Source organism: Trematomus bernacchii, unplaced genomic scaffold (assembly GCF_902827165.1).
Source record: "Trematomus bernacchii unplaced genomic scaffold, fTreBer1.1, whole genome shotgun sequence".
NCBI classification, from domain to species: domain Eukaryota; kingdom Metazoa; phylum Chordata; class Actinopteri; order Perciformes; family Nototheniidae; genus Trematomus; species Trematomus bernacchii.
In genome coordinates this window covers 14131096-14152919 of record NW_022987739.1, presented here as the reverse complement: position 1 = coordinate 14152919, position 21824 = coordinate 14131096, and the positions used below count along the sequence as shown (strand labels likewise).

The 21824-nt window shown below is 37.9% G+C and overlaps 2 protein-coding genes across 6 annotated transcripts; both read left to right on the top strand.

Moving 5' to 3' along the window:
* The first annotated feature begins 424 nt into the window (after positions 1–424).
* On the top strand, positions 425–14533 carry LOC117496052 (tyrosine-protein kinase ZAP-70). 4 transcript variants are annotated; one of them, XM_034147728.1, is made up of 13 exons: positions 425–505; positions 6776–7239; positions 8130–8290; positions 8390–8528; positions 8636–8717; positions 8906–8928; positions 9010–9049; positions 9846–10038; positions 10174–10380; positions 11030–11222; positions 11797–11937; positions 12023–12135; positions 12816–14533. In XM_034147728.1, the coding sequence occupies exons 2-13, from the start codon at positions 6835–6837 to the stop codon at positions 12943–12945; spliced, it is 1827 nt and encodes a 608-aa protein (XP_034003619.1). In that variant the 5' UTR covers positions 425–505; positions 6776–6834; the 3' UTR covers positions 12946–14533. The 4 variants fall into 4 exon arrangements, with proteins under 4 accessions (XP_034003619.1, XP_034003617.1, XP_034003621.1 ...); XM_034147726.1 differs by lacking the exon at positions 425–505 and adding an exon at positions 3266–3301; XM_034147730.1 differs by lacking the exon at positions 425–505 and adding an exon at positions 6476–6554.
* A 52-nt stretch (positions 14534–14585) lies between these two features.
* mob3a (MOB kinase activator 3A) lies at positions 14586–21164 on the top strand. Of its 2 annotated transcripts, none has more exons than XM_034147636.1 (4): positions 14586–14820; positions 16086–16653; positions 18507–18709; positions 20722–21164. In XM_034147636.1, exons 2-4 carry the CDS (start codon positions 16236–16238, stop codon positions 20749–20751), a joined length of 651 nt encoding a protein of 216 aa, XP_034003527.1. In that variant the 5' UTR covers positions 14586–14820; positions 16086–16235; the 3' UTR covers positions 20752–21164. The 2 variants fall into 2 exon arrangements, with proteins under 2 accessions (XP_034003527.1, XP_034003528.1); XM_034147637.1 differs by having other exon boundaries at positions 14599–14883.
* The last annotated feature ends 660 nt before the right edge of the window (positions 21165–21824 follow it).

Below are 21824 nucleotides of genomic sequence, written 5' to 3'. Positions count from 1 at the left end.
TATGCTAACCATCCAAATGTTGGCTTCGTATTTTAAAGGAATAGTATACGACATGATGGTAGAAACACATGATCCCAATATATATTGGCAGATAGTAGGAAGAAGAGCAACATTTAAACACACATGAGAGGGGGGGGTTGCTGTTTTCATTGTACTATCAGCAAGAAAGCAACTACATGGAATAATATTTCCAAAAGGTGTCAAAAATATGTATGTAATGTTGCGTTAACCAAGCTTTTATATTTTGACATACAGTTCCAAAGAGCTCCAAAGAAGAAAGAAAATGCATAGTGTGTGTGTGTGTGTGTGTGTGTGTGTGTGTGTGTGTGTGTGTGTGTGTGTGTGTGTGTGTGTGTGTGTGTGTGTGTGTGTGTGTGTGTGTGTGTGTGTGCGTCTCTAACCCCAACTTGTTCACAGCACCATACTCCACTGTCAGATCAACAGATATATCCTTGTTTCTGATGCAACAACACGCTCGTTTAGCGGTGAAGCAGGAATACGTACTGTAAGTAACTTAAATTGTCAATGTTTATCTGATTCAACAACAGCCATGCTTTGTATTGTTGGAATACACATTTTTAAATTAACAAAAATAGAAATACACTTAATACAATTAGGTTAATACTGGGCCTGAGGAAAAGTTGTATTAAAGTTATGCAGCAAAAACGTTTACTTTTTTTAATGTATTTCCCTTAAAATCAATGTTTCTCTTGAATCAAAATGCTTTCCAATACACATCTATCTATAAAATAGTTTATTAGGGGGTTTGGCTGTGTTAAAAGTGTATTTTAATACTTTTTATCATTATTCTTTTACATAAAGTTCCCAGTAATTTAATCCAAATTGAGTGTGTAACCTAAAATTATCTGTGGTATTTATATTCTAATTAATATTTTTTATTTAAGCCACACATTCACAGTTTAAATGTCTGTTTCTATATTTCCATAGCCAAGTGTGTGTGTTACAACGTTTGGCTGAGGCATTGTTGCTTTGGCTTACAGAAGTAGAGATAACATGTGCAAAAATATAAATAGCTGCTTTCATTGTGCCTTGGAATAGAAAACCAAAAATGGGTAAAGAGCTCTGTGTGTGTGTGTCTTTTGTCGCTTGTTACTTTTCTTGAAATTACTGGATGTATTTTTGGTCCTGGACTGAAGCATGAAATGTTCCAGCCACAGTCTGACAATATCGGTCTGGTTAGCCAAAAGGTTCATGTAATACAAAATGTGCTTGTTAATTCTGAGTGTAAGTGTGACAGTGTTTACTGACATTCAAACATTACATTTAGTTCCAGCTGAAACAACAGTTGACACCAAAGCCTCATTATAATACGTTTAACTGACAGATGCAGATGAACCTCTTATCCAAGTGCAGCTTATCCTTAAGTTGTTTTCCAATCATCACTTAAACAAAGGTGGGAAACAATTAGTTCATGTATGAGGGTTAAAGGACACATTATCTGTGGGCTGATGCCTATTCTCTAATGCTGATGTACGTATGGAGGAATGCTCTGAGTTACATAACAACAAGCTTACTTCCTGATAGCACAACCCAAATAATCAGGATCTAAAATAACGTAAATAGCTCAATAGTTATCACTGGAATGTTCCTGATTAAGTTATCTACAGAATAACAGCTTTTCCTTGTTAAAGAAGCAAATTAAATCACTGACCTCATGGTATTGCTCACACGTATGATTCATGAGAATAAAAGGGTTTAAATGTCTCTGTACGAATGAGTCTCGACGCTGTTGAAGGGGTTTGCGTTTTGTGCTTTTACTCTCTATAAACAGAAATAAAGAGGTCACTATTTTCCTGACCCCCACTTGATCTTGCAGCCTGACGTTAACGTTAGCATATCACTGAAGTTTTTTAGATGTTTGGGTGCAATGTTATAATGAAAAAGACGAAGACAATGACATCACGTCACGTTTTTTCCACTATATATATTATTTTATTTTTAACACATTGAAACTAAAATGGTGGCATTGACACAAAACAAAGACCGAAAACGCTAAACAAAAAGACTGTTCAATAATTGTTAATCTATATCAAATGGAGTATATAAGGTCTATCAAAAAATCTACTAGCTCGGAAACTACATTTTCAACAGAAATAAGTCATTAGTTTGAACATCTGTTAAATCTAAACCGTTTCAATTATTAGTGAAGGGCTTCATATCTTTTCAAATATAAACATTATTGTTTTAAGGCTGTGTCAGCCAATGCTAATGGCTCTGTGGATGACAACGTATGTTTGTCATTCCACTACATTGGTCCAGAATGAAAGATCTCAAATACTGTTTGATGGAGTTCTTAAAGCTTTGTTTTGCTGGTTGTTTTATGTCTTTATTGAGGCAATAAAATATTCACGGGAGCTTTACACTCTTTAGGCGTAGACTATAGCATTGCTACTGTAACAAGTGTATAGACTCACTTAATAACCCAGGAAGCAGGGGCACAAGCCTCTTTAAGTATTATCCATAGTATTCTATTGAACGTGTATAGCTAAGAATTCTCTATCCACTACATTTCCGGTGCCTTTCAATCTCTGGCATTGATTAAAACCTGTTCCACTCTGAGCCTGTTTTTCAGGTCTCAGGCTCGAAAATGACATTCCCAGAACAAATGACCATATCTTCCCTTCTAAAAGGGTTAAATTAATAATCTTTTCTCAAAGTAATGATAAACCTGTGAGTTGGATGTAGAAGTGTCAGAATCAATATAAATGTTTTTTATTTTAAAGAAAATTCAGATTTTACATAGTAAAAAACTGTAAATTATAGTGTCCGTCCAAAAATTATTTTTTACAGATAGTGAAAACTACCCTTGGATGATGGGTTAGTAGACTAAAAGCTTTAGGAATCCAAAGTACAACATATAATAAGTACCCTGTATCAAGATTGATGCAAAACAAGTGAAATTTGACCTTTTTAGAGAGATTTAGCCAAAAACTGGGCCATCTGGGGTCATTTGGGTGGATTTGACCTATCTCTGGCCCCCCTTGCTCGATCTGGTTGGTTGACATACCCTTGTGACCGTTAGAGCCAATAGAATCGAAGGAGGAGACTCACATAGACACACATTATAAAGAAAAAATGTTGCCGCTTCGCGTGTGGAAAGCGAAACTAAACTGGAGGAATGTCTCCTTCTGGAGTTTGGAAACTAAAACGCAGTTGTATTGCTTATGGATTATCAGAAATAATTTCAAAGAAGGCACAGACACATAGGATGAACCTATGGATTAACTGCAGCATCGTTTTTTTATCGTTTTAATGCCATTGAAGACCACTTTTGACCAAGGTGAGCCATATTTACATGTTTAGCTTCTTGGCTCCACATGTGATGATGTACGCTTTCGTTGATAGCGTCGCGAATGTTTATCACTGAGTGTTGAGGTGGGCACCGTTAGATTCAGTGTCTCCAGGACACCAAAAAATAGTGTTTGGTTGTGCATCTAGGATAAGTAATAAGGGAGTTCTGAGTGAGTTTATGTGCCTTTGTCGGTCCCGTTTTTTCGATCGAGGCTAATTCAGAGGCTGAGTGCTAGCATTGTGGGGTTTTTTTGAAAAAAAAAATTAAAAAGATCAGTTAGCTGAGTTTCTTCCCGTTACATGGATATAACACATTCATAGTTTTATTCAATATTAAGATTCCTTAGACGTTGTTTCCTGCAAATGACGCGTTTATCCGCCCGGTACCGGGGGGAAGGCGTGAAACAGGTTTAACCTGTACGACAAAAAAATCATATTCAGTTTTTGTAGACAAAAGCTTGACTAGATGATAATCAAGATGTGGTTTTTCATTTGTATTTAATAACATCTACTTTGCGTGTGAGGACTCCTCTGTGGAAAACAAACGGTCACCTCACTTCCCACTTGTTGAAAACCGACTGACTCACAGGAGGTTCTAGACAGCTCACTGTCTGCACAGTCTGACACTTTATTTGCAGAGGAATTCTTTTATTTAATGAAGTACGTTTTTCTACTTTGAATTCAGTTTCTGTATTTTAAAGTACGCTGTCTTAAATTGAAATAATGGTTTCAGAGGAAGGATACAACTCAACAATGTGGGTTCATGTCATCATGTGTCAGCTCATCATTCTACACGCTTTGCTTTTGTGATTTATTATACAGAGGAGAATAACCTGAATACTGTTTTACAAACTGGTCGTTTGCTTGTGCCACAAACCTTAAACCAATAGAACAGCTGTACAAGAGAGCTATCAAGGTGTTTGACAGAAAGCCATATTCATACCACCACTCCTACCATCCTTCAAAAACACAATTTCTTAAGTTTTGACAATGTAAAGTCTTTTAAAAGTATGTGCTTTTTTTATAAATGTTTACATGGACTGCCCCCCCCCCCCCTCCCCCCCTCCATTAGGGGAATTCATCCACAAAAAAAATACTGGACGCTGCACTAGGTCAGAAACCAGAGGAGACTGTGAAGTCCACCGTAGACGGACCACTTTTGGACAAAATGTACTCTCCATTAAAGGCAGCTCTTTCTGGAATAGCCTCCCAACTGAGATACGGGATCGTCCCACTCTCAATAGTTTTAAAGGTCAACTAAAAGAATGGTTGAGAAACAAACAGACGTGCAATCACCGCTAAATGCACTTTAATACAGGGGTATCTTCTCTTGCACTTTATATGTCGTTGCTGCTATATTTTACTGCCATGTGGTAACTACTTGTGTATGCTGCTCTTGCTCTTTTTGCATATCATGTATTTGTTTTTGCCATGTTTATAAATGTCATGTTCTTAAATGTTGTATGTGAGGGACTGCGGATGGAAATGAGCTCAAAGCTAAAAGCATATTTACACTTGACGAATTTTTTTGTTTTAAGTGTTCATTAATGTGCATTGTCCCTGTTCAAATAAACGATTAAATGAAATAAAATGAACCATAAAAAAAGATGTTGAAAAGAACACAAGTGGAGCAAAGAGTTGCCTTTTGGATTAGATAAAAATACTTTTATGTCTTGTTGGAAATCTGTAACTGTTTTTAGCTGGTTTGGTCGTGTCGTGAATTACATTCAGTGTGACCAATATTATTTTCATGCTTTTTGTTGTGTTATAAAACAATTTTTCTCTTCCAGTTTGAGTTTATTTAAATAATATTACTGTCTGTGATTAATTAAGGAATAGTGTCACAACTGTAATGCTAAATGTTTACTGGGAATTACAATTTTGGAAAACATTATTAAGATGGTTATAGTATCATAGCTGAAATCTTCAGTCAACAGGTTGTTGTTGAAAGTCTTTACATGTCTCGTTATTAAAACCACAGTTTAAAAATGAAATATATTTAACTTGTGAAGAATCTTATCCTCACTTTTGAAAAGTAGTAACAGGAACATGTTGACTCTATAAATGCCTTAAACTTCTAATCAACAATAAAAACAGAACCCAAGTACATTTAGCCTCAGCTAAAGACAACTATATGGATTAAAATGCCCTAAAGAAACATCAGATGAACAGCTGCAGGTGTAGTTTATGAAGCCTTGTTTTGTGCGTGGGATATCTGTGTGTCCACATCGTCGGCTCTCGAGGTCTTTGTTGTGGGGGGGTCTTGTGTCTTGTGGCGGCTTTGTGTTTCTCCTCGGTTGTCCACTATGGATGTGGGCAAGAATCACAAGTTTGTAGCCAGGAAGCTGAGGCTTTTACTCACTGGCTTCAATTTGTTTTGATTTTCTAACAACATGAGGTGTTACATAAAAAAAAGATTTGTCTCTTTCAGAAAAAATGTCCTATCAGAGTCCAGTAAATAAATAAGAATGCATTTTCTTAGGAGTGTGAGCTTTCCATTCATATATATGACAGAGATCAACAGATCAAATTATAAATCAATTACCAAAAAGGTTCATCTTAAATTCAACTATGAATGTTCTGTAACGGTTAAACTAAATCATTTCTGCACGACAAGCTGTTGTTTTACCTCTAACTCTTTCCTGTTTCTTCTTTATTATAGTGGGATTTTATCAAATCTCAATCTTTATTCCAAGCACATCTGCAAATTCAAGTTATTTACTTTCTGCGTGGTGTGCCGGACGCAATTTGATCATTGTCAGTTTTGTTTTTATCTCCAACAGGCATTTTCCGCCTGCTATCACATTTCCAAACTGCAGTCAAAACCTGCTTGATTTTTATCTTATCTTTAGGTCTTCATTTAACACCTCTCCTGAAGTTTTATATCAGCATTTTTATTTCATTCATCACATTATAGCTGTTTTGAATATGTAGTGAGGGGAATTTCCTAAATAGAATTTCCTCTCAGTAAGGAAAACTTTTACATTTGAGTTTCTAAATCAGAAGGAATGATCTCGTAGCAAAAAGCACCTGTTCAACGGAAGAACAAGATGCTGGAGAACAGAGGCTGTGAGGGCGGACTGCAACTTCCTGTTGTGGCTTTGTCACCAGTTTGTTAGTCTGAAAGCTCCATGCTGCCAAAATGTGTGGGTGCTTGGTGCTAAATATCACGTCCGTGTAAAGTTGACTGCACTGAAAAAACTAACTTTCTCTTGGTGTGTCATAGAAGACAAGAAGTAGAGGTGAAACTAGCATGATTAGCACTTGTTGAATGTTGATTTGAAACTGTCATTTCACAGCTGGTTTGTAATTTGGTAGATGAGAATTAAAAAATGTTTTAGCTGACATTGGAGGGAACGTAGCTGCTTAAAGGTGGAAAGGTCAGAGGTCAAACAATTTGCGCTTTTAGCCTTTTAAATGCAGTTTTTGCTTTAATGCCTTTCCTTTCTCTCTCTCTCTCTAGTTAATTTCCACCAACCAGAACTCAAAGCCAAAGTTCAGCTCTTCTCTCACAGCCTGACCATGTCCATCGACCCGGCGGCCGAGCTGCCTTTCTACTACGGCAGCATCAGTCGCTCAGACGCCGAGCAGCACCTGAAGCTGGCCGGGATGGTTGATGGGATGTTCCTGCTGCGACAGTGTCTCCGCAGTCTGGGAGGCTATGTTCTCTCTATCGCGTTTAACCTGGAGTTTCACCATTACCCTGTAGACAAGCAGCTTAACGGGACCTACTGCATCACAGGGGGGAAGCCGCACTGTGGGCCTGCGGAGCTCTGTGAGTTTTACAGCAAAGACCCCGAAGGGCTGGTGTACCTCCTGAGGAAACCCTGTCTGCGCACCGCGGACACTCCAATACGTCCCGGCGTGTTCGACGGCATGAGAGAAAACATGATGAGGGAGTACGTGAAGCAGACCTGGAACCTGGAGGTGAGGCTGCTGTTCATCATTTGGAAGTTTTATAAAAGTGAAAAGAGTTCCTACTTTTCAAATAGTTAAAATAAGTTGTTCTGTAATCGAATAGATTAACATAATATTTACACTTAGTAGTTAATGTTACTAATTAGTTTAACTCAATTTACATGTTTTGAGGTGCTTGCAATTTTTTAAAGGATTTATATTACTTACTTATTCGTTTTTATGTTACTACAATCATACAACCCAATAAAAGCCTATACAATACAAACAGCATTAAGGGTTAACAATTATTCCACTTACAGAGAAAAAAAGTCGCCATTTCTTTTTTCATTTGTTAAATGTCTTTGTTTATTGTGTTTGAGGTCTGGCCATCTGTAGTAGGACTTCAATCTGAAGTCCTGTAGTTTTATGATTTGTCTCCTACTGCAGACAGTCCCACACTGAGACCAGTAGCCTTTTATCACTGGTTGGCTTCTGCTAAACAGCCAAACTGGCTCCAGATGTCTGTGGACCCCCCTGCAGGGACCAAAAGGAGACAGAACAATCATAACCCTCTGTCTGCAATAGATGCAACATATCTTAGAAGTAGTGAAAAGTAACAACATTTTAGCAAATTAGAACATTTCACATAAAAAACGTAGAGAAATTGAACATATTACAAATATTTAAGTACTTTTTCTACAAAAAAAAACAAATGCCTGATATGATATGCACCTCTTTCATACTGTATATTAAAATATATTGCAGCAGGTTTTCAGGGGTCCAGGGGCAAAAACTTTTACAGACCTTGCTGATTGAATGTATTTAGGGATACCATTTGGGATACCTGAAACAGTAAATACGCTCTTAATCATTGTGTGAATTCTGTCTGTTTTTTGTCTTTTTGTTGTTCTTCTGCTCAGGGAGAAGCGATGGAGCAGGCCATCATCAGTCAAGCTCCTCAGCTGGAGAAACTGATCGCCACCACGGCCCACGAGAAGATGCCCTGGTACCACGGTAAAATCACCCGGCAGGAAGGAGAGAGGCGGCTTTACTCTGGCGCACAGCCCGACGGCAAGTTTCTGTAAGTCGCTCAAGGTGATGTTTCTTCTTCTTTTTTTTTCAGCCAAAGGTCAGAGGTCACCATGCGGTTTTTAAGCAACTCTGTTTTTTTGTTTCTCAGAGTGAGAGACAGAGAGGAGTCTGGTACTTTTGCTCTCTCCATGGTGTACGGAAAAACAGTGTATCACTACCAGATCCTCCAAGACAAGTCAGGGAAATACTCCATGCCAGAGGGAACAAAGTTTGACACAATCTGGCAGGTCTGCGCCCCATAACACTCTCCTCTTCTTTCATTATCTATTGATTAGGTAGAAACTTATGGTGTTCATGTTTTATTTAAAATGTAATGTTCTCTTAATCTCTCTAGCTGGTTGAATACCAGAAGATGAAAGCTGATGGCCTGATGACTAATCTCAGGGAGGCGTGCCTAAATGGCAAAGCCGCTGCAAGTACTGAACATTTGATTTCCTTTTCACAGTCGTGTTAACATTTTGTAATTGTTGCGAAACCGTAACCCTAGCCCTCACTGCGTTTCCAGTTCATGATTGTGTGTTATTTGTAACATTTAACCTTGTTGATCATTACACTTACTACTGAAACTAATGATATACATATTTTTCTCTTAACAACCTTTCAGAGACTCCTAATATTCCTACAACAGTAAGTACTGAGTACAACCTGCATTGTTAAATTCAGCATGTTATTCTTTCTCTGAGATTAATTTGAATGTCACTTTTTCAGAGGCGTGCTCCAGCAAATGGATACACACCGCCCCCTCATGGTCAGTCACCTGAAGTACAACTTACTCACACCACACAGTTAAATGCTCAGTTAAATGCACTTGCAGCAAAGTTACTTTCATTTAAGAGGATTGTTTTAGGGACAAACACCAAACACCACAGGAGAAGTTATAACCTAAGCTTGTTTCTAATGTCTCTCCCTATGTTTGAAATACATAAAACTGAACAAAATAATAATACATTGTATTTGGGGGCCTTTCACGACACCCAGGACGCCGTACTATTCAATAAATAATCAAATAAAAATGCTCCAAACTAAAATAATCAATAGATATTTATTTAGAAAAGCAACAATACAAAAGGATAAAGATTCTCTATGACAAGTACAAGTGATACTATTAAAATACATTTAAAGCAGTATTAATAGTATAAAATGTACTTTAATGACTCATTATGCATGAAATGGTTTCTGTTTGTTTGGTTTAATATTGGCAAAGCACCATATGGTTTACTGATCATATATTTTGATGGTAAAAACGTAATCTGAAAAATAACTAACTTTTCAAATAACTGTAGTGGAGTAGAAAGTACAATATTTAAGTGCCCTAAAACTGTAAAAAAAAAAATACTCATCATGCTTACAAACATTTTAGAGTTACTGCAGCTCTATTTCAAAACTTCACAGAATCACACACAATCTTTTTTGAGCGTTTTTTTTAAAGAAAACACAGAAAAACATCTCAAAAACGATGTATCTTCTCTCAGCAGTTCATTAGCATGTACAGCATTAAACCTGTCAGAAATTGGGTTTCAACCCTATATGGTTTGCTCCCTCAGCATCGAATCTGGCCACCAATGTGCCTGCAGACCGTGAGGTGCTGCCGATGGACTGCGAGGTATTCAACCCGTATCACAACCCAAATGAAGTGAGGAAGTTCAACATCCAGAGGAGTCAGCTGCTGGTCGATGAAGTGGAGCTCGGCTCAGGGAACTTTGGCTTCGTCAAGAAAGGAGTCTTCAAGACTGATTTGTGAGGACTTAAACATTATGAAACAAAACAAGTTTGACCAATAAACCCAGAAGTGGTCTTGCAAGCAGCTGTACTGTAGCCCATGCACTGTCTCTTGAGTAAATCCACAATGTTTTGTTGTTTGTGTGCTCTCAGGGGCCAGTTTGATGTGGCCATCAAAGTACTAAAGAGTGACAATGAGAAGCTGGTGAGAGAGGAGATGATGAGGGAGGCAGAGATCATGCACCAGCTCAACAACCCCTTCATCGTCCGCATTCTGGGTCTGTGCAACGCCGAGAACCTGATGCTGGTCATGGAGATGGCCTCTGCCGGGCCTCTCCACAAGTTCCTCTCCGCAAATAAGTAAGTTAAACATATGTATGTATATATATGTAACGCCTCTGATCATTAAAAAAATACAAAATAAGATAAGATAAGATGGACCTTCATTATCCCCGTGGGGAAACTCAGTAGTTTAACAGCAACAGGGTAAGATTGAAAAACAGGACAGCACAGATTCACACAGATTAATAAAATTAAGGGTAAAATCAAAGATAGAAATTAAAAATTATAAATAACTATAAAATAAGAAATGAATTAAAATGGACATATTTGATATTGATCAGTTGTTCCTCTTACTTTATAATACTTAGTAGGGGAACTAGTAAAGTCTTTTTTATTATACTTATATAAATAACAGTTTTGCCAGCAATGTCCACTCGTCCTCTTTACAGACATGTCTTAATGTTATTATAAGTTTAAAGAGTGATTTCTCCTTCTCAAAGGGCTGCATTTGAAAGATGGTGGTGAAAGTATCAAATATTTCAAATCTCTTCTATCTCCTCAGATTAATGTAGTACCCCATGGTTAGAATAAAGTGTCATACAAGCCCATCTATCGTCCGAACTTTGATTTGGATATGGACAAAACACAGTTCTAAAAGAGAAAAACGGAATGAATATTCCTCGTCATCTCCTGATTTTTGTGACAATCAGTGTTTTGGTCACCACAGGGACACAGTCAGCGTGGAGAACATTGTGAACCTGATGCACCAGGTGTCGATGGGAATGAAGTATCTGGAGGAGAAGAACTTTGTGCACAGAGACTTAGCGGCTCGTAACGTCCTGCTGGTCAACAAACAGTTTGCCAAAATCAGTGACTTCGGGCTCTCCAAGGCCCTTGGAGCAGACGACAACTATTACAAGGTAAATGTTAGATGTTACAGAGTTTCTTTACAACAAACACATAAAACACAACAATAAAATACACAATCATGTTTAAATAACCAGGCAAGCACAAATGAGTGATTATACTGCACTTTATTCTCAAAGTCAATAGCAAAGCACAGCATACATCAGTAAAGACTCAAAATAAATCACAAAATAAAGGAGATAATACAATTAAGAAAAATGGGAAATAATATCAATACCAAGTGAAATTATACTGGCCTGTGTTGGACTTACAGATACATATTTAAATAGCTGAGAAAGTTGTTATTATCGTATGTTATTTCTCTAACTATTGGATATTTCTTCTGCTCTGATATTGTTCAATAATGTTAAATGTCACTAAAGTACAAATCACCAAATGTTTTAATGTTAAGAAAAGTTGCAGGCCAAAATGTAAATGATCAAATCTTTCAGCATCCCTTGCCCATCGTTAAAGCGCTTAAAAGTCCTTTGCTCTTTAAATAAAGATTGTTATCTATAATTATCAATACTGATGCAGGCAGCCTCTCATTTACATGTTGCTTTTTGTCGTACCTGTTGTGTTGTTCAGGCTCGTACTGCAGGTAAATGGCCTCTGAAGTGGTACGCTCCAGAATGCATCAACTTCCACAAATTCTCCAGTAAAAGCGATGTGTGGAGTTTTGGTATCACAATGTGGGAGGCCTTTTCCTTCGGAGGGAAACCTTACAAGGTACCAGAGCACAATCAAAGTCATCTATCAATTACATTACATATTAAATGGAATTACAACTTTTTTGTGTCACAATTATGTCTAGAAAATGAAAGGCCCAGAGGTGATGCGCTTCATTGACAGTGGAAGCCGCATGGATTGTCCAGCCGTGTGTCCTGAGCGAATGTATACAGTGATGAAAGAATGCTGGATATACAAGTAAGAAAGTGATCATGTGATGCTTGTGCAACTTTACATGTTACATTTACAATACATACACATAAAGACAATTCAGTCACACAAAGCCATCATCACAGATACAACAATGAGTCCTTGTTATAATAAAAATAAAAATACCCTCGTCCTAAAACTCCTATATCTGAAACTTCCACTTTCACTGTTTTAATTGCTTCAATCAATATCAGACTTTTAAGAGTTACTATTTTCTGTATACTAAAAGTTTGGGGATGTTATTTTCACAGTCTGGGAAATGTGAATGAATTGAATCACACACCTCAGTGCTCCATTATACTGTAAAAAAAATGCCTTAATGTGGTGGAATATAGAAATATCTTCAATTTTCAAGCCAGGGCTCCAGAACAAAAGCCTGATAGCAGATATCTAAAGAGTGCAGCACAATGTTGCTTTTATCAAGCAAATGAACAGTCATGCACTGCAGCAACGGAATCAGTTATTGTGTTATTATCAAGTCTAAAGCATGACTGCTGGGGCTGAAGGACATTACCTTCCTCACTCAGAACTAAAGACAATGTACCATGTCATGTGTTGTATTTGACATTCGGTCAGCGTCAGACAGTAATGTGACCTCATCTTGCTGCATTGCCTTCCTCTAATCACAAGCCTTCAAACATCTGATCCTATCCTTCGTCTCTCCCCAGGCATGAGGAGCGTCCTGACTTCAAGAAGGTTGAGGAGTCCATGAGGTCTTACCATTACTCCATATCGAACAAGGCCACTTCTGAGGGAGCTGCAGCCACGCCTGAGGGAGCTGCAGCCCCTATCAAGTAGACAGAAACAAGGCACATTCTGTCCCCATGCTGCACAAAGCATCCTTTCAACCGGCCATTAAAGATCCCAAACAATGAACAGTGCACACTGACCAGCTTCAACTGCTGTACCAATTCAGCTAAACAGGCCTCGATGATAATAAATGTGCATTGTAAATTGGACTTCAGTAGGTCGGCCATGTAAAAAGGATCTGTGTCTCCCTGTCTGTCTATCATGATTTGAATGTTAAGTTTCGACATCTTTGCATTGTTGAACAATTTAATTTTATACTGTGGTATTTTGGAGTATAATGGGAGTATAGTGCGTATCCAATTGGTTTTTCACAGTATCTTTTTTATGCCAAATAATGTAGAAAGAAATTGCTAGAACAGAAGTCAATGATTAAATCTGTTAACCTGTTACACATGGTTAAACGTGGAGTTCATAATCAGATAGACCTACATGCACTTTTGTTTTTTAGATATTATGAAGTAATACAATAGAACACATAACAATGTAACTATATAGTCCTTGATTACTCTTTCTGCTGACTTGCACAGGGATGTTCCAGATGTTTCAACCTATGGCAGACATATATGGGGAATAATGTATTTGAAACATGCCTTGTACACATGTGCAAAGCTCTTCATCTGGATCATCTACATTGGAAAAGCACTAGACAGGTTTAATGTAGCCTTGCCTTAAAATAATAGAAAAAATGTAAATCGTTTCCAGAATTGTATGGAGAAACATAGCAGTTTTATGATCATTTGTACGGTATCCTTCAAAGTAAATAAATAATCAGTATAAATAAAAGGGACATTAGCATTATGGTTTGAAATACACATTAATCTTGAACCATTTAAACGACTTTAAAGCAGAGTTTCCTGTATTTTCCTGTCAATAATCCAACCATGATGTATTGTGGTTTATTATGATTCTGTTCTCTGCCCCCTTAAGCTGCCAGGCAACAACGAAGGGCACGCGACACCGGAAGTTAAAGGATTACTCTTCAAAGTAATGGCGTAATGTTTTGTCGGATAGCATTAGGCATAATTAGCATTAACAACTTTGCATGTTGCATTCAAGCGCTGTGTTGAGTGAGATCTCAATTGCTTTGATTAGTAAACATTGAATACAACAATTGAAAGATGATCTATGACGAGTTGAGGCATTTAGAATGTACTTGAGTAAAAGTAAATGGCAATGTATTCGACAACAACCATTATTAACATAAAAGTAAGCAAGGGATTAATATGGTTGTATGACTTCCTAAATGCATAAACAAATAAATAATATTCTTACTAAAAGCCCGAATTATGTTTAGAATAAATGCTCAATTAAGGTGGAACACAAAGTTAAGTGTACTGTCGATATGGAAATGATGGAAAGTTATTATTTATATATTAATGATTTATTTTCTCTCTTAAAAAATAATGATTTTCAGTTAATTTATGTAATGCAACCATGTTGAATGTGTCCTCGTGTTAAGAGTGGAGTCATGCCTGTTATGCTATCCTTATTTCGTCATAATGACTAAATGGTTTCAGTCTTTCAACGTCAAATATTGTAAGAGTTGATTTCTACAATAAAGAGATTTAACACAAAATTACAATGTTCAAAGGGTTGCATTATTTTGAAGGTCCTGCCCGGAAGTAGCCACCGACGGATTTAACTCGACACTGGTGTACTTTTCGTTTGGTAGGGAGGAGTCAGACATTAGTTTCTTTTATTAAAGTGAGATGTTTATTGAATTAGCAGTAATTATTCATCATGTATCACGTATCCATAATGTAGGTCGTGCATGCTGTAGATTTAAAACTATTGATTGGTAACCAGATAATCTCCTATAAGAAAAGATCGAAGCAAAGTGAGCGGAACAGGAAGGCGGAACAAGTAAGTTCGTGAAAGTGCTGTTTCAACTATGCGATTTCGTCACCGTTTCATCGTCCGTCTAATGTAATACATGCTTCCATATGGTTTTTATTAACATGTGATGTTACCTTAGTATGAATAACGTGGGGTTTGTCTTTTCTATGTGTGTAGCTGCTTTAGAAAGCAACAAGTCAGCCCGAGTTAGCATGTCGCGTCACGAATAAACTTCGTACAGTCGTCATGTGCCCCGCTGTTTAATCTCTTTTATCCTTGAAAGTGTGCTTAAAACGAATTAAAGTCCGCATCATTGTGAAGATTACGGTGTCGTATTTAGATAGATGTATGAATAAAGCTTGTAATGCTCTGTTATATGGGTGGTAGACGTGTGACTTGGTTTTATTGTCATTCCGTGGATTCTTGGTTTTTCACGGCGGAATGAGTGGCTGAAATAGGAAATGACTCATGTTCACTTCAGGCCGATGTTTCATCTTTAATGCAAGCTTCTGTCTCTGTTGAGACTTCACGTCTACCTTGGATGTTCAGGTTGCCATCAATGCATTTGGCTTCATCACTTCTTCTCAATGTAGTGCCTCGATAAAATCATAATGAAGTAAAAACGTCGGCGTTTCGTGATAATCATTAGCTTTCACATGTATTTATGTGTTGTAGAATACAAAAAAGGTTAAAAGAGGTTGACATGACCTCCACCTTTCATGCCAGCTCTCAAGATATTTAGGATTTATATTTTCCTAAGAAGGTGTGTGAGTGTTTTATACTTTGATGCATCTCTGCAAGCAACTCTAGGCCCAAGACAATGAAACAACTGGAACACAGATGCCATTGTTATGTAAAGCCAGCATGTATTACATGTTTAATACACATCAGTAATAGAGGTAGAAGTATTTATATCCTTTATAAATCATTTAGGTATTGAAGCATGAATGCCAAATATTACCAAGTTCAGGCTTCTTACATTTCAGGATTTGCTGCTTTTGTTCAGGTACTTTGACTCTTGGGAATTGTGATGGAAAGTTGTCTCTCTTTTCTCTGATATGACAAATGATAAATATGATTTCTCTGTAAAAAATATCAGTACAGTAGAGGTATCAATAATGAGAACAGTTGAAGTTGCAGCTATAGATTGAAATAGTTTTGTGATGCAGGAGGAATAGGTTGTAAACTCAAATAATTCTTGATAAAAAGTATGTATTTAAGCGAAAATATACTTCTATTAATAAAACTTTGTTCCTTTCTTTCTTTCTCTTCCCTCCTTTTGTCATATGCAGGATCACACACTGACTCGAAACAAATACCAGAAGACAGTTGATAACACAAACTCTGCCCTGGTTGTTTAAACAACCTTTTAACCTTTTTAACAGTAAATAACACACACACAAAGCATTCAAACTAATCGCCTGACTCTGCCTCACTCAACAATGTCCATGGCTCTTAAACAAGTCTTCAACAAAGACAGGACATTCCGGCCCAAGCGCAAGTTTGAGCCCGGGACGCAGCGCTTCGACCTGCACAAGAAGGCCCAGGCGTCTCTGAACGCGGGGCTGGACCTGAAGATGGCCGTGCAGCTGCCCCACGGCGAGGACCTCAACGACTGGGTCGCCGTCCACGTGGTAGACTTCTTCAACCGCATTAACCTCATCTACGGCACCATCAGCGACTCCTGCACCGATCAAACCTGCCCCGTCATGTCCGGAGGGCCCAGGTACGAATACCGCTGGCAGGACGAGCACAAATACAAGAGACCGACAGCCCTGTCGGCCCCCAAATACATGAGTCTGCTCATGGATTGGATTGAGGTACAAGTCAACAATGAGAACATCTTCCCCACCAATGTCGGTAAGTGTTGAGATTATGGTGTTAAGACTTTAGTGTGGTAAACTCTAAATTCATGCTGAGATCCAGAATTAGGTCACAGGTTTTTGGTTTCTGCGTGTCCTATCAAAGAGTAAAATGTATCTTAGCTGTCAACATTCAACAAGGCTGCTGTAAAGAATATTAGGCGGTTGGTTCAAATCCCTGAATCTGATAATCAACTCAACAAATCAACAATGTTCACAGACTCGTAACGCCAAAAGAGGGCATTGACCAGCTATTACTCACATCAATTAAATCAACCATAGGCTATTTTAGTTCCTATTCTGGTCCACAGATAATGATCAGTGCCCATCCAGAATAACAACATTTTCAAAGTGATTTACAACAGTAAAGCCCCCAGTGATGTTTGATAAATAATGATTCAGGTCCTCACAGTTGAGATTTGTAACCCAGTGGTCCCCAAACTTGGTGTCGGGACCCCCACAATGGCTGGCAGGATACATGAAGGGTCACAAAACAACTAACAGAAGAGTAAAATGGAGCATATTTATGCCTCACAAAGTTAGATTTATTATTCAGATTTCCCTCTAAGGTCTACTTTTGTCCTGTAAAATAAAGAAAATGTAGATTGTGGGGACTCTCACTTGGTTGAACTGGTCATAACTGGTAGACGTACTGCCTGCAACTGGGTTACAAGTAGAGGTAGTTCTGTTTTTAAAGAGGTTCATGAACCTGTAGAGAGCAAATATTATGTTGTGTTTCCACTGCATGATACGCATTTGCTAGAATAGACTTCAATCTCTTTCGTACCAGGTGCTGTTCTCTATTTTGTTTTTCCACTCCACAGTACCTTCCAGTGTAGGCAGGATTGTCAGCTCATCCACGTAACATAGACGCGTGAAACTGACGTGACGTCATCTTAAAAACAACTCTCGCTGAATCCTTTCTGCAAACAAACAGAACGTCTTTCACACCGTAGAGTTGCAGGCCGCTATTCAAATATAAACCTGGGACCTTTGCTAGTATTGACGGCAGTTTGGCTATTTAAAAATGCCAGGTAGAAAAACAGAAGAACTAAAAGAGTAAAACATTTTTAGTATTTCTTTCAATTGACTACTCATGCCAGCACTAGTCATAGTAAAGATCCCAAAATAAAACGTTTTTAAATAATAAAAAACATGTAATGAATGCATTGCAAAGTTAAAATGAGGTACAGATACAATTATGCAGAGTGAAGGCATTTAAAAATCTGAATTCACTCTATTAGATAACCAAAATATGTATTAGATTAAATCTTGGAGGCCAAATTCATAACGTTACCCAAAGTGTTGCACATTACAAACATGACTTGTAAACCTTTATGCTGCTGTGGCATTGACGGTGTCTCATTATCTCATTCTGTATCTGTTTGCATACCTTTGCTGTGGCTCGCAATCTGACTAACTACAGAAACATCCAAGCAATGGATTAAAAAATGGGTCACACAGTATACAGGAGGCTATAATTAGACGACATCTGACTCGTGTGCCCTCTGGAACAGATTCCTGAAATATTATTGAATTAGTTAAAGCAAAACGACATACTAAATGAATCACTTGGTGAGATCAGAGGCTTATCACACAGACTAAGCCATGTTGATTTTCCATTTGCTTATGTGGTGATACTGTCTGGGCCCCTTCAGTATGCTGGTATCATACCTGAGGGATTCCATAGGACAAAGACACACACTGAAAGTTTCAACTCAGTAAATATTCTGTAACTATTGCATTAAACACATCAGGATTTCAAATGTGTTCCTCTCTGTGAAGCAAATGTCAAAAGGTCATGCTGGATTGACCTCAGTGTTGTCTCGTCTTTATCTGTCTGACCCGCAGGTACTCCCTTCCCTAAGACCTTCATGCAGGTGGCTAAGAAGATTTTGTCTCGTCTGTTCCGGGTGTTTGTTCACGTCTACATCCACCACTTTGACCGTGTGAGCCAGATGGGGGCCGAGGCTCACGTCAATACCTGCTATAAGCATTTCTATTACTTTGTCACTGAGTTCAACCTCACGGACCACAAAGAGCTGGAGCCTCTGGTGAGTGACGGAGCTGACACAAAAACTAGATCATGTTTAAAATATTGAATTTCAAAAACCTCATAAAGTAGGTGTAGCAGTGTTGTTTTTTATTTTAAGACGCCAGTAATCAAAGATCACTTGTACTTTTTATTTTACTTACTACCTAACATTGTGCATTTTACAGATGGTATACAAACTTAAAGTGGACCTATCATGCTATATTTGAATAATATAGTATAGGACCATACCTATATAAGGCATATTTATACTTTTTTTTTTTCAAAATACCAAACAGATCATGCATTTTAGCCATGCCTCATTTTGCTCAATTTGACATTTTTTAGCTCTGTTTTTGCAAGGGCAGATTCTGTGAGCAACAGCACCATCTAGAGGCCTGGCATATGTACTACAGCGTCTCCAGCGCTTTAGAACGGCAATGGCCGTTGCTGTCTCCTCCTGATTGGTGGAGTTGGCCCAATAGCCGTAGCGCCACTGTCCTGACGTCAGGACAGTGTTCAAATCTGGATCAGTTTTGATCAGATCCGTTGCAGCCCCTTTTTTAGAGATTTGGGTATGGAGGAAAATAGAGAGGGTTGTGTTTTCTGACACTTGGTGAGTTCCCTGGAACACCGGGGACACATATTCATGTATAAAAGACGTACAAAAGTGCATTTTGCATGATAGGTCCCCTTTAAATAAAAAGTCATTGATGGGGATTTACAAAATGAGATAATTTCCTCTTGTTGACATTTTGAGACATAACATATCAGACAAAATGTACTTGTAAACCATACATGAGCATACAAGAGCCTGGTAGGACTCACATTTATCAGCAACTTGCCTGAGACAATCATTTGTGAAACAGGATGCATCGCAATCTGTAAGCAGCAAAACTTACAAGGTCACTTATGTCAAACAAGACCCTGGATCTTTTTGTTGCAATTATAATAAACCATGCAATTTCATACAGACATATATATATGTTTGTTCCCAAATTAAGCAACTTACATTTCTTTTCAGGATCTCTATAAATCATATTTTAACAATAGGTCCTTGAAATTCATGAATCAGTCATGGATTATTGTACTGCCCCAATTTATGTTATAATGTGATTGATTGTTTGCTGATTGTCTATTGATTGCCTCTGACCCCTCCACCCATTGTGGGAGTCTCTAAGTTCTGTGTGTGTTGGGCATGTGTCAAACTGTAACAAAGGCCCGTGTGACCAAAGTCTTAGACAATAAGCTGGATGTTTGCTATGGAGATTAGCAGGGCTGCACGCATGGTTTGACGCTTCATTCATAACGTTGACATTCTTATTATAAATCAACATAGGAATGCTGCGCAGTTTCTTTTTTTGCATTTTCTTTTCATTCTGTTATTAGTATTGTACTGTTTGCAGAATTTGATTCCTGCGGTGGCTGCTTAGGACTTTTTCCGCCTTGTGTGATCCAAATATTTCCAATAACTCCAGAGAGTTTCAAAATCCATTAAGAAAAGGGAAATATTCTCTTCCAAAATTCAGAACATGTTTTTATCTATATCCATATTAGCCTGTGTTTAGCTTTTCATAATTGTTTCAGGGACCAAAAAACAGTTTGCTGTAGTGCTTGCTGCACACAAGGGGGGGCAGTCTAGCAACATTTTTAACAGCAGGTTAAAAAAAAAAATGACAACACACATTCAAAGCTTCATTCGATAACCCCCAAAAGAAGCATTAGAGAAAATGAAAAGGACTCTTAGCACATCCCTAGAGATTAGTGTGCAGATATTTTGACCTGTATTATTTGCTATACCCAGCATTGTCTTGTACTGTGTTGATGTGCTGTAGCTTCTCTTAGCCCCAACATTAGTACATCTCAATATGTTGCTTTGCTTTGTGTATGTGTTGCTTTCATTCAATATCTTATCTTCATAAGCTTACAGTTATATATAAATAACCTGCTTATTGCATCCTAAAGTGTGGTAACATCTAAAAAAAAAATGTCTGTATTTTCTAACTCTGAGTTCTGTGTGTCTCATGTCTGCAGAAAGAGATGACTTCCCGGATGTGTCACTGAAGGGACAGAACTGACCGGTTGACACACCGGACAATCTCATCCGTCCATCAAGAAGACTGCAGAACTAAAAGAACAAACAAATTAGAAAAAGAGTCTATTTTTATATTTAAGTACTGTAATCTATTTTAGCCACATACTGTAGGTTTTAAGCTTGTGAGATGAGGCTTTCTGTTCCTTTTAAAGCGTTTTCAAACATATTATCAGAGCAAAGTATTAAGAGGTGTATGTTTGTCTCGATGTTTTTTTATTTTATTTGAATCTCAATCATTCCAGGATGCTTTTGTCTATTTGTCTGTAAAACAATCTAAAATTAGTATGAATTCTTACTGTACTATATAAAAATCACTATGTTGTTACATCAAAATGGTTCTGTACTGTGATAAATTGACTTTGGTAATCAGTATTTAAATTCACACTGACTGGCATTTGTTTCTGAAGCTTATAGTGCCGGGCTACGACCTAAACAAATCTATTACGTTTTTACTTTAGTCTCAGGTTTAATCACTCGCATCTGAACAATCAATGTAGTAATTTAGTATTTTTGTACAAATGTTACAATCAATTTGGTTATACACACATTAAGTTACACACAGATAATAATAAACAAATAATAGAGTATTGGTCTGCTGGTGACTCAGACATTATCAAGTCTGATTCATTGCACACTTTCGGCTGCGGGCCAACAGGCCGGTTCTCAGATGACCAACCTGTAGGTGTTGGTTGCAGCTGAAGGTCACACGAGACTCAAACCTCACTGCCTTAACTGTTGGCACTTTTAAAAGACTAAATATAAATCTGTCCACTGGGTGGCATCAGACACCATAACCGTATATAGTGAGAACATAACTAATCCTACAGTTTAATGTAAGAGGCTTTATGCAATCTGCCCAATGTCCCAGTTATTGTCATGAAGAGGAAATTGCGTATTTCTAGAACTGACTGGAGTTAATGATTGGATCAAGCTGGTTATGCAAGCAACATGCCAGACTGAGTTGAGCAGAATGCATAGAGAGTTTGTTTTGAGTGAGGCCGGCTCTGCATGATCGGGTCAACAATGGTCATGGAAAATCTTG